The sequence below is a fragment of the Mus caroli genome, chromosome 17, assembly GCF_900094665.2.
Source record: "Mus caroli chromosome 17, CAROLI_EIJ_v1.1, whole genome shotgun sequence".
Taxonomy (NCBI): Eukaryota; Metazoa; Chordata; class Mammalia; order Rodentia; family Muridae; genus Mus; species Mus caroli.
The window spans coordinates 67,529,515-67,546,502 of record NC_034586.1 but is presented as its reverse complement, the minus strand read 5'-3'; the positions used below and the strand labels follow the sequence as shown (position 1 = coordinate 67,546,502).

Genomic DNA, 16,988 nt, shown 5'->3' with positions numbered 1-16,988 from the left:
CACTTTGTAGACCAGGCTGGCCTCGAACTCAGAAATCCGCCTGCCTCTGCCTCCCGAGTGCTGGGATTAAAGGCGTGCGCCACCACGCCCGGCCCAGTTGTAGACTTTCTTATCCTGGTTCTACCACTTGTTGACTATCTATGCTACAGAGCAAATTATTTAACCTTTCTGAGGTTCTGTTACTTCATTGATAAAATGGGGTTGCTAACTACTACAAATAATGTTTTGAGATTCAATATTACATGTAAAATCCTTACCACATAATTAGCATCTGGCAAATGATAGCCATTTAAGAAGTCAAGCTAAGGAAAAGTATGATGTATTGACCTTATGAAATCCAAAACATCAATGAGATTTAAGTCAAAGTCTTTAGCTGTAGTTATCAATGATGCACAGGAAGTGATAAGTTATAATAATCCTAAAATGAAAGCCAAACAGTTATACTATTTGCCTAAACTAGTGATTTCTTAAAAAATGTTTAAAAATTCTGAAAGTTTAGAGCTATATTGGGGACCTGGGAAGGACAAGAGAAGGCAGCATTAGAGGAGCTGTTTTAGGAGTGTATGTATAAGGACTTATGTATGTTTTTGATGAGAAAGAACTCTTTTTTGTTGTTATGTTTTAAGACATATCTGTGTATCTCTGGTTGTCCTAGAACTTGCTCTGTAAACCAAGCTGGTCTTGAACTCAGAGAAGAGACCACTGCCTTCAAGAAAGAGCCCTTAATATGAAAGTAAAAATTTATTAGATTATTTGGCAAATGGTGGTATTATGCCTTTGCAAAGCAAGTGCTATGCCATTGAGCCATATCACACGTCTCCATGCAAGTTTCTTAAATTTATATAAGCACACATATAAAAATATATTATAAATCTATAAAATAATAAATATATATAATATTCATATATATGTATATACATACATACACACACACATGAAGATGGAATGGTATGGGAAAGAGAGAAACTATGATTCAGATAGCCCCAGATGGCTTTGCACTCAGTATATGGCTAAGGATGACCTTCAATTTCTGATCTCCTTGTCCACCTACTAAGTGCTACAATTACAGGTGTTTATTATCACCATGCCCCTTTTATGGGGTGCTAGGGATCAAACATGGCATTGGGCATGCTAGGAAGGCACCCTACACTTTTAGCTCATAAGTATAGTTTAGGATTGAATTTGTTTATAAGTCAGTTATATTCATTAAGTTTTCAACTAAAACCATTAAATGAGATTTCATACATAAAATTAGAATGGTAACTAAAAACATTGGAATGCTTTAAGTGAGGGCTTAATGGACCGTCTTGGAAGGAACATGGAAGACTTTGTTGCTGTGAGTGATCTGAGCTGTGTTGACCTGGCCCAGGAGGTTTCAGTGGAGAATAATTTCAGTGTGTGGCCTAGAGACTGGTTTGTGGTATTTTGGTGGAAGATGTGCCTGATTTTTGCCCTTGTCTGAAGAGTCTGCCTGAGTAGAAGGTGAAGAGACAAAGGGAGTCTCAGAAACACCCATCATAGACTTTGTTCTCTGGTTAAGTCTCATGAAGAAAGCTGAGAAAGGGTAAATATAAACTATATGGTTCAAACATTAAAGGGGCACCAGGAAGTGAATTAGAGCTGAATCCTGTGTTCAAGGATATTAAATTGAATTAAGGGAGTTAGTGACCTTGGGGCAAGATTCCACCCAGCTAAATTTAGGTATGGTAATATAAGCCTTTAATCTCATATATATATATATATATAAGCTATACATCTCTATAAAAATCTAAGATACAAAAAGTGGTATTTGTGGTTTTGAGCCCTGTAAAGTAATAAGACGGAAAGGGAAATTAAAAGGATAAAAATAACAAAAAGAAGTAAAAGTATTCATATTTCCAGATATGCTATAGCCAGCTTACTACTAAGTCATGACAATTAGAATTTTGTAGCATTTCTAACACTGGCGTCACTTCTGAAGCACTGCAATCTCTTTTGCATACCTTCATTGTTTTATTCTGCCCAATACTATTGCTTCCTAATTTATCAATGTGAAATAAAGTAGTAGTTAACAGAAGTTAGCTATGATGTTACTGTAGCAACTCTACCAGAGTGCACAAAGCAGCATAAAGAAAAATCTTTCCCTCTAAACAACTGCTATCCTCTGTGGTATTTGAAAGGCAGGGGGATTGAGTCTCTCTCAGTGGATAGGCACCCTCTCTAATATGTGGACCAGTGTAGAAATTAAGCCATCGCGAATGTAAATTAATTCCACTACAAAGGAACATGTCTAAAAAGTAATAATGTAAGAAGCCAAGTTCAGAATTGGTAGGGAAATAGTCTTCATTCTTTCCAGAGAAGCCATTTACACACACACACACACATACACACACACACACACCACACACACCACACACATACACACACACACACACACAGTGTGTGTGTATATATGTATGTATATGTATATATAGAAAGTGTGTATTTTTTATTTGCATACAATTATTGACCATCTTTCTTCCAACAAGTATTCAAGGGAGCTGAACACACTAAGGGGATGGGGTTAGAGAGGGAGTTCAGCTGTTAAGAACACTTGTTGCCCTCTCAGTGGACCTGGATTGGGTTCCAGAGCACTTAATGCTTTCTTCTGATGTGGGCACCAGGCACACATGTGGTATGCATACACACTTACATACATATGTGCAGGTAAAATACTCATATACGTTAATCTAAAAAAAATTTTTAAAATAATTCATTAAACTGGATCCAAAGAGAAAATAGAGCTCAAGTGAGAAAAAGCAGACATAGTGTAATAGAATACCGCACAGTTAATATTGTTATTGACAATAGTTCTAGAAAATAGTTCTAAAAAAAAAAATAGTGGGCCAGGCATGGTGGCACATGCTTTAATCCCAGCACTCAGGAGGCAGAGACAGGAGGATCTCTGTAAATTCTAGGCCAGCGTGGCCTATGTAGTAAGTAAGTTCCTGAACAGCCAAGGCTATGTAGAGAGACCCTATCTAAAGAAGAAAAAAAAAAGAAAGAAAGAAAAGAACAAGAAACAAATCACAAAACTCAGTATTACCTAAAAAGGGAGCATATGTTCTTTAACAATAGTAACAGAAAGACAAGTCATAATTTAATGACACTTTTTTTTTAAAATCTGAGAAATAGAATAGTTATGCTTTTTAATTCCCCAGATAAGATACAAATGAATTTTCTAAGTTACTATTGAAAAGTTTATATGGAAGCAAGATATCAGAGAAAACAGAACAGTGAGAAGTCATTACATATGCAGCCAGTCAAGATGTGGCTCTGGTACTTCTTTGTGTGGGCTTAAGTAAATCCTAATATCCTTGGGCCCCTGGTCTCATCAGCTATAAAGGAAAAGTGCCTCCATCCTCAAGAGACATCTTTGTGAGGATAAGCAATGCATATTGAGTCATAATATAGTCTTAGTTCCTTTTCTATTGCTGGAATAAAACATTATGAACAAGTGTTCAGTTGGGGACCCACAGTTGCAGAGGGACAGAGTCCATGACCATCATGGCCACAGGCAGACAAGAAAGATACTCGAGCAGGCACTAGGAGCTCACACGTCCATCCACTAACACGAGGCAGTGAGGGTTAACTGGAAATAGCACTGGGTTTTGAAGCCTCAATGCTGTACCAGTGACACACCTCCTCCAACAAGACCACACTTCCTAATCCAAATTCCAAAACATTTCCACTAACTGGAGACTAATGCTCAAACTTAAAAGCCTATGGGGGCCATACTAATTCAAATACTATAAATTTGAATACCACAAATACTATGCAAATACATATTACTATTATAAGCACATTGGTAGCTACTATTCCACTTTAACTTAATTTTAGAATATAAGGCTAAAGATTATTTTGACTGACAGTATGCTAGTACTAGGATTTCAGTAACAAATGTTTAGGATGCCTAATTTCTAACAACATATCTTACTACTTAGCCTCAAAGTATTCAAACCTATGTGGATTTAAGCCAGACAAAATTCCAGCACTCAGAGGTAAACACAAAGTCCCACCTCAAACCAAGAGGATCCTTGTAGTTGATGCTTACTGGGAAAGAGGGGGTCATTTTTCTCCATTTGAATGTCACTGGGTGTATCAGCCACAGTTAGGGCTGCAATAGAGAGTGACCAGTGTGCTGGGCAGTGGTGACGCATGCCTTTAATCCCAGCACTCGGGAGTCAGAGGCAGGAGGATCTCTGAGTTCAAGGCCAGCCTGGTCTACAGAGTGAGTTCCAGGACAGCCAGGGTTACAGAGAAACCCTGTCTCAAAACCACCACCACCCCCCAAAAAAAACAAAAGAGAGAGAAAGACCAGTGCAAAGATCCCCATGCCTACAAAAAGAAAGAAAAAAAAAAAGAAAAGAATGAAAGAAAAAGGAAAAGAAAAAGTCAGAAGTAGTGGTTCACGCCTTTAATCCCAGCAGAGGCAGGCAGTTCTCTGTGAGTTTGAGGCCAGCCTGTTCTACAAAAGAGAGTGACAGGACAGCCAGGGATACACAGAGAAAGCCTGTCTTGAAAAACAAAAAACAAAAAGATCCCCATGTTTTCCATTAAGAATGGCAAGTGCAAAGATCCTACACTGTGAATATGCCTGGCTCAGTTGAGAGCAGTAAGGAGGCTGATGTCGCTGGAAGGAAGACTGCATACAGTGGGTTAGAAAAGAACACAATGGAGAAGCAAGTGAGAAAGGAGGTACAGATGGCAAGGCCAATGTTGTCTTATACCCTATAAAAGGTGGGAAGCTACTGAGATTTGCTTGGCGTGGGGACTGGAGAGAAGGACCAGTGTTTAAGAGCACTGAACTGATCTTCCAGTACTCGGTTTTATTCCCAGCACCCACCTGATGGCTTGCAACAGTCTACAACTCTAGTCCCAGGAGTTCTGATGCTCTCTTCTAGGGTCTGTGGGCACCAGGTATGTATGTAAAATACCTATACAAACACAACTTAAAAAGAACTCACTGTATGGAGGCTTAACAAATGATGACTTTCACAGTTATATAAAGAGCAGCCTATAGGAGGGAAGATTATGAAACCCTGTTGCTTTTGTTTTAAGGAACTAGGGATTGAACCCAAGGCTGTGTGGATGCTTGGCAAACCCTCTACCACTAAGGTACATTCTATGTTCAGAAGACACTGTTTGCAAAGTTATGACAATTAAGGCAACCAGTGATAAATGTGGTAGAAATGCTAGAAATAGTAGGATGCTACAGTTTTTAAATGTAAATTTTATTTTTTATGTGTAAGGGTGTTTGGCTGCATGTGTGCCTGCACCACTTGTATGTCTAGTGTTGGTGCCCACATAGGTCAGAAAGGGGCATCAGATCCCCAGAAACTGGAGTTACAGACAGTTGTGAGAAGCCATGAAATTGAACTAGGAGCCTCTGGGAGAGCAGACCTGCTTTTAGCCATTTAGCCATCTCTCGAGCCTCCTGAATAGTTTTGAAGGCAAGGATATAAGGGGGAAGAAAAGGCCAAAGATACAGTTTTGTGACATGAGCAATTAGAAGGATGGAGCTGCTCTTTACTAATATATAGAAGACTGTAAAAAAGCAAGTTTGTTGGTTTGTGTATAGGAATCAGGAATAGACTTTTACACATGCCAAGTTTAAGGGTTCAGTCAGACCATGGAATAAACAAGCAATCTGATATGCAGATCTGCACTTAGAAGATACCTCTAGATCTCTATGTTCAAGTCTTCTGAAAATATTTTTATGTGTATGAGCACATGCCTCTAGGGGCCACTGTTAGGAGTTAGATTCCTAGGAGTTGGAGTTGCAGGGGGTTATGAGCTACCAGATATGTGTGCTGGGAACTGAACTCTGGTCTTCTGGATGACGAGCAAGTGGTTTTAAAGTGCTGAGCCGTCTCTCCAGTCCCTCATAGTTAATGTGTTGAAGATGAACAAGATCATTACTAAGTTAATTCCAGTCAAGGCAAGAAAAGTTCTCAGGACTGAGCTCTCAGACACCTTAATAAGGCTAGCGAGATGAAAGGGGGCTGACACAAGAAGTGGGGAAACCCTCAATCCCAATATTCACTGAAGCACATGAAGGCAAGGTAGCAGAGAAATAAGTGTGCCAAATGCTGCTAAGGTGAGGACTGAAAACTAAAAGCTAGTGTATGCTTTGGCAACATAAAGCTATCAGGAGGCTTTGACAACGTTCTGCTGAACAGTAGAGAAAAGGCATTACATGACAACAGTTCTAAAGAGAATGAGGAGACCAGAACAGAAGCAGAGTAGCAGGGACTTGGGAAAGACTAGAGTGTTTAAATAGAGCCCTCTGTCATTCTCAAAGTTGGCAATTGCTATGTAATGGCCATTGATTTCTTCTTGAGACAGGGTCACACTATTTATATAGTCCAAGTTGACCTTGAACTTTAGATCCCTCTGCCTCAGTCGCCTGAGTACTGAGATTACAGGAATGGACTACAACATTGACCCAAGTAGAGACATATCAAAGGCACACAAGCAGTAGAGAGAGCCATAACTTACAGGGTTCTTTCAATATCATGTAACTGGATTGAGTTCAGTTTGGATGACAGTACATTAATTTTAGAGTCCTTGTATATGCAACTTTTATCTTTTCCCATTGAATTTAACTTTGTATAGTCTTGGCCTGCTATATAGTCTTTCTTTTATTTTCTGCCCTCTGTTATTTCTGAATCCTTGCAGTTCCTCCAAGAGTCAATAATCCACATTTAAATATGCATAATTGTATCTTCTCTTATTAACAATTATAATTAACAACACTAATTCTGGGGAAAATTCTGTGACATGCGGCTAACGTCTTTACTCAAGTTCAAAATCAGTTCATCAGTTTGGGCTCTTTTGTTCTATGGTTATTTAGCTGGGTAGGATTTAATTACAGAATTATCTAGTTTACATTTCTCAAAGTTCTGAAACAGTAATACAAGAGTTGACAATAATTGTTGCTTTCACTTGATTTTACTCTATAACTTTTGTTGTTTAAAATACTAATAAAAACATTTGGTTAAAATAACTTACTTATAAATAAAAGTATCTTAATAAACTCTGACATTAAGAAAACAATGTGCTGGGGAAGGTACATACCTTTAGTCCCATGTATTAGGAGACAAAGACACTATGATCTCTGTGAGCTAGCCTAGTCTACATAGACAGTTCTAGGACAGCCAGGGCTATAGAGGCCCTGTCTCAAATGATATTTAAGAAAATTAAATTTAAAAAAGAAAACAATGTATTTTTAAAACTTTTATCTGCATTTATTGTATGCTGAATTTATTCCCATGCCATACGTTTTTGTTGCTTCAGTTTCTTCTGGGATATCTTTTTCTTTTTGTGCAACCTCCTCTTCTGGTTTTGGGACAATTTGTTCCTTTTCAGTGAAGATCATCTCACCAAGGCAGGGAAAGCTCATATATCCAGCCATAAGCTCTGGGAGTTTGTCCACACCTTAGGTGCTTTGTTCACGGGGTATGTTCAACGACTGGAGAATCTACATCTAAACACTTAAGTTCAGCATTACTCTATGGACTTTTAAGCATGTGCAGCAAGTATTCAGGACTCATTTTTGACCACCGACCCTGTGTCCATCACCACAGTTTAGCCTGGGCACACCTACCAACTCTACCATTTATACTGCTGAATACTGCTTCTTTAAAGTGACATCTTTGAGATACTTGGTTACTTTTCAGATATGATACCCTTGATGGCCTGGGCAGTTCAATGGATGTTCTTAGAGTGAGGAAGATTTGACCTCTTGATTTGCATGATTTTGTCGGGTTTCTGGGTTAAGAGAGTAGCAGAGCATCCTCAGAAGTCCCTGGCCGCTTACAGGAAGAGGAAGTGGGAGGGTTACTGGGAGAATTCATGAGACCTCAACTTCTCGCAAAAGAATATATTTTTTGAGAAAAGAGGTATGGATTTTAGACATATTTAAATTTATTTAATTTATATAACCATGCTGTTGGCGTCAATGTTGAAAACTTGAAAATTCATATACTTTAGTGGAGATTATTATTCAACTCTAGTTTTATAATAAGATGCTTTAGTATATCCACAAACATTTTACCAAGATACTGGTGATCTTTTAGATGGGAGGAGGGGGACACTACAATAAGAATAATATAGAAGTAGTCTGTTCTGAAAATGGATGTTACAATTTTGAATAAATGTGATAAAATTCAAACAGAAACAAAATATAAAAGTTGCAGTCATAATAATGACCGAGGCTAGTGGTCTCCATACATAGAGAAAGACAGACATAGATCATTAAAAACTAAATAGGAGGTCATAGTGGCATGATATACTTTTATCCTAAAACTGAAGGGAACAGAATAGGACTGTGAGTTCCAAGGCAGGCTGGGATAATTGCAGGAATCTATCTCCAAATAAGGAAGAAAAAAACAAAACAAAACTAAAATAAATAAATCAAGGAAAAGTATATAAACGACGATAGATTATAAAAAGTGATTTTAAAAACTCACCTCTTCACAGCATCGCCTGCTTACAATAGCCCTATAGTCAATTCTGTCCCAGAGTTGGTCCCTTAACTTTAAGAAATTAGGGAACAGTTTTCTCCAGTTTTTCCCTAAAGCCCATGGAAAAATTTCATACTTGGCTTCTTCTTCATCTTCTTCAACTGTATTAGCCAGATACCTAACAAAGTGGATCAACAATCCAAAACAGATATGGGTAAGGGCAAGAACAATAGATAATAATAATAATAATAAAAGAAAGTCTTACCAATACATAAAGGATACTCATATCTAAAATGCATAACAGAAGCAGTGATACAATGAATTGTATACCTTGTTGCACCTTCTAGGTGTTTCTGTAATCCTATAAATGTTGAACTTTGTTCTGGGATGCAAATAAGTTACATTGAAACAATCTCTTTTGAGGTTTTTCTGACTTTGTAGATGAATCTGTAACAGCATTCAATCTGGACCTAATTAGCTCCTTCCCAAATCAAGACTTTTCTAGACTATTTTTCTTACTATTCCAGGAACTGTGGCTTTTTACCCTGGCTGAGGAGAACTGTTTATAATTCTAGATGAATTGTAAGGCAGGTATTCTCTTTTTTTAAACTTTCTTTGGGCTATCTTCAAACAGCTCCCTCATACACATTTGGAAGTTAGTATTTTGCCAAATACTTGAGGGGGACCAGACATAAAAAGCAGCAGAAAAACACAAACCATGATGAGGAGAATAATCAATCAAAGCCAACCCAAAACTGATACATAGGAGGACATCAAAACATTTATAACTTTTTATATAATAATTTATCCTTATTTTATGTTTGTTAAACCATATGTTATGTTTATGTATGTTATGTTTTGCCTGCATGTGTGTCTGTTTGAGGGCGTCAGATCTACTGGAACTGGAATTACAGACAGATGTGAGCTGTCATGTGGGTGCTGGGAATTGAACTCAGGACCTCTGGAAGAGCAGCCAGTGCTCTTAACCCCTGAGCCATCTCTCCACCCCCTTACTATAACTATACTTTATACTCAAAAAAGTAGATAAATTGAAACGTACTTGTAGTTGAATAATAAATGAATAAGAAACAAGAAACCACACGAAACTTATATGATGGCACACCATAGCTGAATTGCTCAAAAATATTGATAAAAATCTTTAAAAGCAGTCAGAAAAGAAAGACATATTAAGCTAGTGTGTTAGCACACATCTCTAATCCCAGGACTTGAGGAGTCCAGACAGTGGAATCATGAGTTCAAAGCTATCCTTAGCTATATAGTGAGTTTGATTCCAGACTGGGGCACATGAGACCCTGTTCCACAAAACAAAAATGAGGCAAGATATTAATACACGAATAAAGTTAATAATGGAAGAGATTCCCAATCAGAAACAGTTCAGGCTCCATAAGTCACTTTTACAACAAAAACATTCCAAACACACAAAAAAAAAACAAGACAACATGAGCAGAGCAGAACCCAAAATTTAAACAAAATACAAAAATAATGGTCTATGGGCTGGAGAGATGGCTCCACGGTAAAGAGTGATTGCTGTTCTTGCAGAGGACCTGGCTTCAGTTCCCAGTACCCATATCTGGCACCTCATACCTCTAACTCCAACCCAGAGGATCTCACACCCTCTTCAGACCTTTCCAGCTACCAGCCTGTAAATGAGGCATATAAACTCACACATACTCAAATAAAGATAACTAATATGTTTGTAAAAATAAGGTAATTAAAAAAAAAAAAAAAGGCCAGGCATGGTGGCACACGCCTTTAATCCCAGCACTTGGGAGGCAGAGGCAGGCGGATTTCTGAGTTCGAGGTCAGCCTGGTCTACAGAGTAAGTTCCTGAACAGCCAGGGCTATACAGGGAAACCCTGTCTTAAAAAAAACAAAAAACAGGTAATAAATATATATGAAAAATTAAAAATAGTATACATAAAATATATAACAAACATAACAAAGATTAAATTAGTAATAGTAGATAAATTAAAGAAATATCCAAAATGTAGCTCAGAGAAACAAATATACAAAATGTGTAACATCATGGTGGTTGCCACTGCATTGAGTACTATCAACTATCCATGGGAATCTAACTGCTTCTTTTGTATCCTCCAGGCAAAAGGCTAGAAACAGTCATCGTTGCCTGTGTCAGATCCTGAGTAGCATGAAGCTTATATATGGTTCAAAGTTTCCCACTGAAGATTGACAAGCTACAAGCTACCCTGCAGCAGTGACACCAAACGATAATGTAGTTCCTTAACTCAGGCCGTGACTACAAGATCCTTCATATATACTGCCACTATGCCACTAACCTGGGAGCTCTTTATCTTCCCCTCCTCAGAATCCTATGTCTACTCTCCTGTTCAGAAGGAATGTGAGCATTCAGGGGCAGAGGACAAGGGCTCTACCTTCACTCCTTGAGCCCACCCAGAAATACCTTTCCTTCATGTCCTTGATGACCAGGGTGCAGACATTGTAAAAGGTTTCTTTCTCTATTGTTCTTTTTGTTTGTTTGTTAGACAAGGTCTCACTATGATGTCTTGGATACCTGGAACCTGCTGTGTGGACCAGGATGGCTCAAACTCACAGAGACTGCTGCTGTCTCCTGAGTGCTGGGATTAAAGCATGTGCCTGTGCATCTGGTGGGTGTGTGGGGTGGACTAAGACAGGATCTTTCTACAAAGCTCAAGCTAGCCTGGAATTCCCTACGTAGTACAAGCTGGCCTTGATCTAGGGTCATTCTACCTCAGCCTTCTGCATACTGAGAGTGTTACAGGAATGGGCTATTGAGTGTGTAAATTCCTAGATAGAAACACCTACACACATTAAAATCTGTCAGTGTTTGGGCAAAATACCTCCAAATTATTAAGCAGATTTGGAAAGCAGAATGCAGCATATAACAGCATATTGAATGGATTTCAATGGAAGTTAACAGAGGAGATGGGGAAAACTTGAAGGATAGTAGCTAGAATTTTCTAAGGGTTCTTTGTTGAAAGGTATCTTTAAGTCAAGGAAGTTCATCTAATTCCAAGTAGGTTCTAACAACATTTTTTAAAAGGCTTAAAGTTAGCTAGAAAGGAAGGCTAAAGATCTCAAGCATATTAGGCAAGTGTTTTACCACCAACTAAATTCCATTCCTCTTTTTACCTTTTCTTTTAAGTAAAGATCTTTCTAAATTGCTTTGGCTGGAGTTGAACTCATTCAATAACTAGGTAAAGGAGAAAAAAGCATGTAACTAATAAATGTAGAAGAGGATGTGGGAGGATGAAGGAGTACTGCTGGCATGGTGGCAATGCCTGTAACCTAGGCACTGGCAGGAAGGTGGATCAGGTCAAGATCATCCTTGGCTACACAGGGAGTTTGGGGCCAGCCTAGGCTACAAATACTTGTCTCAAAAGATTTTAAAAAACAAGAAGAAAAAGAAATTCAGGGTGTTACAAAAATACTGAAAGAAAACATTACATGACTATATAGAAAGAAATTGTGAGCTTTAGAACTGTGGCTAATAAGAGATGCTTAATGAAAAGAGATACTGAGTTAGTCTACATATGATTAGACACAGGATGGAAATTATAATTCAGGTTACCTAAAATATAATATAATACAATATGCAGTGCAGTCTTCAAAGATAACTACACAGTAAGAGCTAAATAGCACTTTAATGGCTATAACCACAAAACAATTGAAACAAATCCAATTTCATACTTCTACACGGATTTGCACTAAAGCCATTTTTGGCTTGTCTTTAATTCTCAGGTGGAGAAAACTACAGAATAGTATGATATTGGATATGGTATAATACTGAAACATATAAATGGAAAATTAACAGCATTAAGGCTGAGTTTGGCTCTTGGGAATATCATACATGCATTTGCATCTCTGCTATTTTCTTGCTCAGGCTGGCCTCAAACGCACACTCCCATATCAGCTTCCTACATGTTGGGAGTATAGGTGTATACCACAATAGCTGGCCTCCTTACTAATTTCCCTGACCTTTAAAGTGCTTTATTGTCTATAAAGTCAAAGTATTTCCTTATCTATAAAACAGGAATTAGAAATGTATTTCATAACCAGGCGTGATGGTGTACACCTTTAATCCCAGCACTCAGGAGGCAGAGGCAGGTGAATTTCTGAGTTCCAGGCCAGCCTAGTCTACAGAGTGAGTTCCAGGACAGCCAGGGCTACATAGAGAAACCCTGTCTCGAAAAACCAACCAGCCCCCCAAAAGAGAAATGTATTTCATAAGAAGCCTAAATGTGCTGGGCTGAGGTGGTGCATGACTTTAAGCACTCTGGAGGCAGAGGCAGGTGGATCTCTGTGGGTTTGAGGCCAGCCTGGCCTACAGGAGTTCTAGGATAGTCAGAGCTACACACAGAGAAACCCTGTCTTGAAGAAACAAAAAACAAAACCCAAGAAAACTAAAAGTATAAATATATAAGATGTGGTGATTTATATATACCATTCAGAATTAGCTATTACTATTAAATTCTTCCAGTTTACCAATCATCACCAGATGTTAAATTCAGCTCATTTTTCCTATGTTCTGGAAAATGTCTCTCTAATTAATCATAGATCAAGCTCTTCTGGTCTAATTTCTTTACCAATTCTGATTCTGAATTAAATAGATGTTGAGTTAAATAAAACTAACTTCTCAATGCTGACAGCTATTGTGATACTCCAATATCATTTTATTTATTCATTTTTATGCGTTTGAGTGTCATGCCTGCATGTATATCTGTGAACCATATGTGTGCCTAGTGCCCACAGAGCCAGAAGAGGGCATCAGATTCACTGGATTTGATGGTTGTGCTGGGAATTGAACCCCAGTCCTCTAAAAGAGCAGCCATCTTAAAATGGCTGAGCCAATCTCTCCAGCCCCCAATACTGCAATGCTTTTATACAGTGCCCTAATTTAACACTTAAAATTATGTACATACATTCTAGCTGCATCGTTGTATCCAAGTATAGGGTAGAAAAAGCCTATTCTTTGTCTTTTTCATTTTTGGTTTGGGAGGGGGGAGTTGCTAGTAACCGAACCCAAGGCTTCATGTATATAAAGGAAGCACTCTACTTCCTGGCACACCACAAGTTCCAAAATGTACTCTTAAATTTAAGCTTTCCCCTTAAAATAAAACAAACCAAAACAAAACAAACCAAACCAAAACAAAACAAAACACAGTGCTGAATGAGGCCAGGCAGTGGCTCAGCAGGCAGAGGCAGGTAGATCTCTGAAGTTAAGGCCAGCCTAGTCTAGAGAACAGGTTCTAAGACAGCCAGGTATATACAAAGAAACCCTGTTTTGGGAGGGGGGGCAGTGCTGAGGAGTGACCCCAGAGCTTACTGCATACTAGCAAGAATTCCATCACCAAGTTTTATCTCCAGCTCTGAAATTTTTCCTAACTAAACTATGCCTATAAATTAGAAAAACACATTATTAGAAACAATGTAACAGATAGCAAAGCTATTACTAATTAATGTGATATCAACAGAAAATTTGGAATATAAACAATATTCAGTGTTCGATGACACCATAAGTGAACATGGAAGTATTAAGTATGCACAACTTCTTTTAGATATAGACCTACAAAGAATATATGCAAAATATTTTCCACAAAGGCTCACATTATAAAAGTATGATGATACTTTTATTACATACTAACTGGCAATTTAAAAGAAAATAGTTGGAGCTGGAGAGATGGCTCAATGGTTAAGAGCACCCTCTGCTCTTCCAGAGGTCCTGAGTTCAAAACCAGCAACCACATGGTGACTCAAAACCATCTGCAATGAGATCTGATGCCCTCTTCTGGTGTGTCTGAAGACAGCTACAGTGCATTCATATAAATAAAAAAAAAAATCTTTTTTTTTTTTTTTTTTTTTTTTTTTTTTTTTTTGGTTTTTGGTTTTTGTGTAGCCCTGGCTGTCCTGGAACTCACTTTGTAGACCAGGCTGTCCTGGAATGCAGAAATTCGCCTACCTCTGCCTCCCGAGTGCTGGGATTAAAGTTGTGTGCCACCACGCCCGGCTAATAAATCTTTTTTTTTTCTTTTTAAAAAAAGAGAATAATCTGTTGCTGGATGTGGTGACACCCACCGTTAAGCAGCACTCAGGATGCAGAAGTAGGTGGATCTCTGTGAGTTCAAGGCCAGCCTGGACTACAGAGTGAGTTCCAGGACAGCCAGGGCTACAATGAGAGATCATTTAAAAAAAAAAAAAAAAGAAAAGAAAAGAAAAGAAAGGAAAAGGAAAGAAAAGAAAAGAAAAAAGAAACAAAACAAAAAACCCCAATGTGTGTGTGCATGTGCTTGTGTGTGTGTGTGAAAGAGAGACAGAGACAGAGACAGAAAGAGACAGAGAGAGTGTGTGTGTTGGAGAAATTTATATGAGAGCTCTGTAAAAAATGTAAAAGACACATCGTAACCTGAAGTGGGAATAACAAATCTTTGGCATGTAATATAAGGCCAATGAAAAGAACATAAAACTATCCTATTAAAGTGAAAAATACATAATTTTCCCACACAAGACGGCCTATTAACAATAGCCATAAAATTTTAACATTTCTGCTTTAAATTACAAGTCACATATATTAAAATGACCAATAAAACTCATTTAGTAGAAAACATACTTACAGAGCAATAAAGAAATTTATCCTGGTATGCTCATTTATAGTAAATTTAGCTCTCTTGAAATAAACAAAGGTCATAGCCAAAAGATACTACAAGGAAAAGTTAGAAATTAGTATTAATGGTTTGCTTTCACTAATATCACTGCTATAAAATAGTTGACTTTAACCCTTAAATATTTATCTGTATACAGTCACCTGAGTACTTATTTTTTGGTCCCCGGAGTTAATCCACTTGAATCGTTTGAGCTTCCAATAATTACAGTTACCAATAATTTATTATGTTTAGCTAAGAGGATTTCTAATTTATTTTTATAGCTGGTGCATTTTAAAACTAAAACTCCATTTTTTTTCTATCTTAAATTTCAAACTTATAAAGAAGTTGAATAGTTCAATGAGTAGCCAAACATCTTTTTTGATTTTTGTTGTTGTTTTGTTTTGTTTTTGTAGCCAAACATCTTTCACGGAGATTCACCAATAGTTTTAAAACTGTGTAGCAAGGCCTAATTTTCATTGAGAAAACACATTTTAAATGTCTTATTACAAAGACACACAATTAGCTTATTAGAATATATGCCAAGATCTAATGGTTCAAATTTGAAACAAGTTATAATATGAATCTTGTTTTTCTCTCTCATACTTATTCACTATCTTGATGATTCCAGGGCTTCCCTTCATTTCTGAGTAAAGGATTTTTGAAATAATACAGTCAAGAATTCCGGTTTAGTTACTTTTCAAACACTGCCCCCTGCTGTACACCAACATTAAAGCACTTAAACTGTACTGTTTATCACGGTACTGTTTACTCAGTTCTAAAGAAACTGAGTATTTGATTATATGATTACTGTTTATTTGAAAAGTGATACTTTGGGGATGGAGAGATGGCTCAGTAGTTAAGAGCACTGACTGCTATTGCAGAGGTCCTGAGTTCAATTCCCAGCAACCACATGGTGGCTCACAGCTATCTGCAATGAAGACTGATGCTCTCTTCTGGGGTTCTGAAGAGAGCAATGGTGAATACATAAAATAATTTTTTAAAGAAAAGTGATACTTTGATTGTTTTAAAAAATTACATTTTTGGAGATATAGTTTTACACTTACTTATATATCTTTATGTATGTATGTATGTCATATGTCAGGTGTGGAGATCCGAGAACAATGGAAGCCTGGTCCCTTCTTTCCTTCCACATGTGAAACCTGGAACCATCTTAGTCATCAGGCTTTACCAGCCGATGCAGCTGTATGTGTCCCACCAGCACCAAATTATCAAATGTTAGCACGCTTCACATTTACCTCAAAATAATTTACATTCCAGACAAGAAACAAGAATAGTCACATTGATTATTTTTAAGAGCCACATGGAAGGTCTTTGTTTTTATTATACGTTGTATGTGCTTTAATTTTCCTAAATTAGTTTCCAGAGGCTGCAGAGATGCCTCAGTCACTAACGGCACTATTCTTCCAGAGAACACAAAGTCTGATTCCTAGCACCCACATGGTGGCTCATAACCATCTATTGCCCTAGTTTTTGGGAACTTAATACTCTTTTCTGACCTTCAAAGAAACCAGACATGCAACCGGTGCACACACATACATACAAGCTAAACACCCAAATACATTAAAAGTTTTTTTCAAGTTTCCAAAATATTTAATTTTTAAAAACTATTTTAGTTTTCTTTATTAATTTATTTATTGTCCTCAAACACCAGAAGAGGGCATCAGAACCCATTACAAATGGTTATGAGCTGGGAATTGAACTCAAGACCTCTGGGGTTTTTTTGTTTGGTTGGATGTTTTGTTTGTTTATTTTTGTTTTTTGTCTTTGGGTTGTTTTTTGGTTTTTTTGTTTGGTTTTTTTTTTTTTTTTTTTTTTTTTTTTT

The 16,988-nt window shown here is 37.5% G+C and overlaps 1 protein-coding gene across 4 annotated transcripts in view; it reads right to left on the bottom strand.

Annotated features, from left to right (window-relative positions):
• Spdya (speedy/RINGO cell cycle regulator family member A) overlaps nucleotides 1-16,988 on the bottom strand; it is a 37,010-nt gene that overhangs the window by 12,618 nt on the left and 7,404 nt on the right. For all 4 annotated transcript variants that reach the window (XM_021150016.2, XM_021150018.2, XM_029471546.1 and 1 more), the window contains exons 4-5: nucleotides 15,116-15,201; nucleotides 8,493-8,664 (exon numbers count right to left, since the gene is read on the bottom strand). In XM_021150016.2, coding sequence (XP_021005675.1) covers nucleotides 8,493-8,664; nucleotides 15,116-15,201 — 258 coding nt within the window. The remainder of the gene's footprint in view (nucleotides 1-8,492; nucleotides 8,665-15,115; nucleotides 15,202-16,988) is intronic.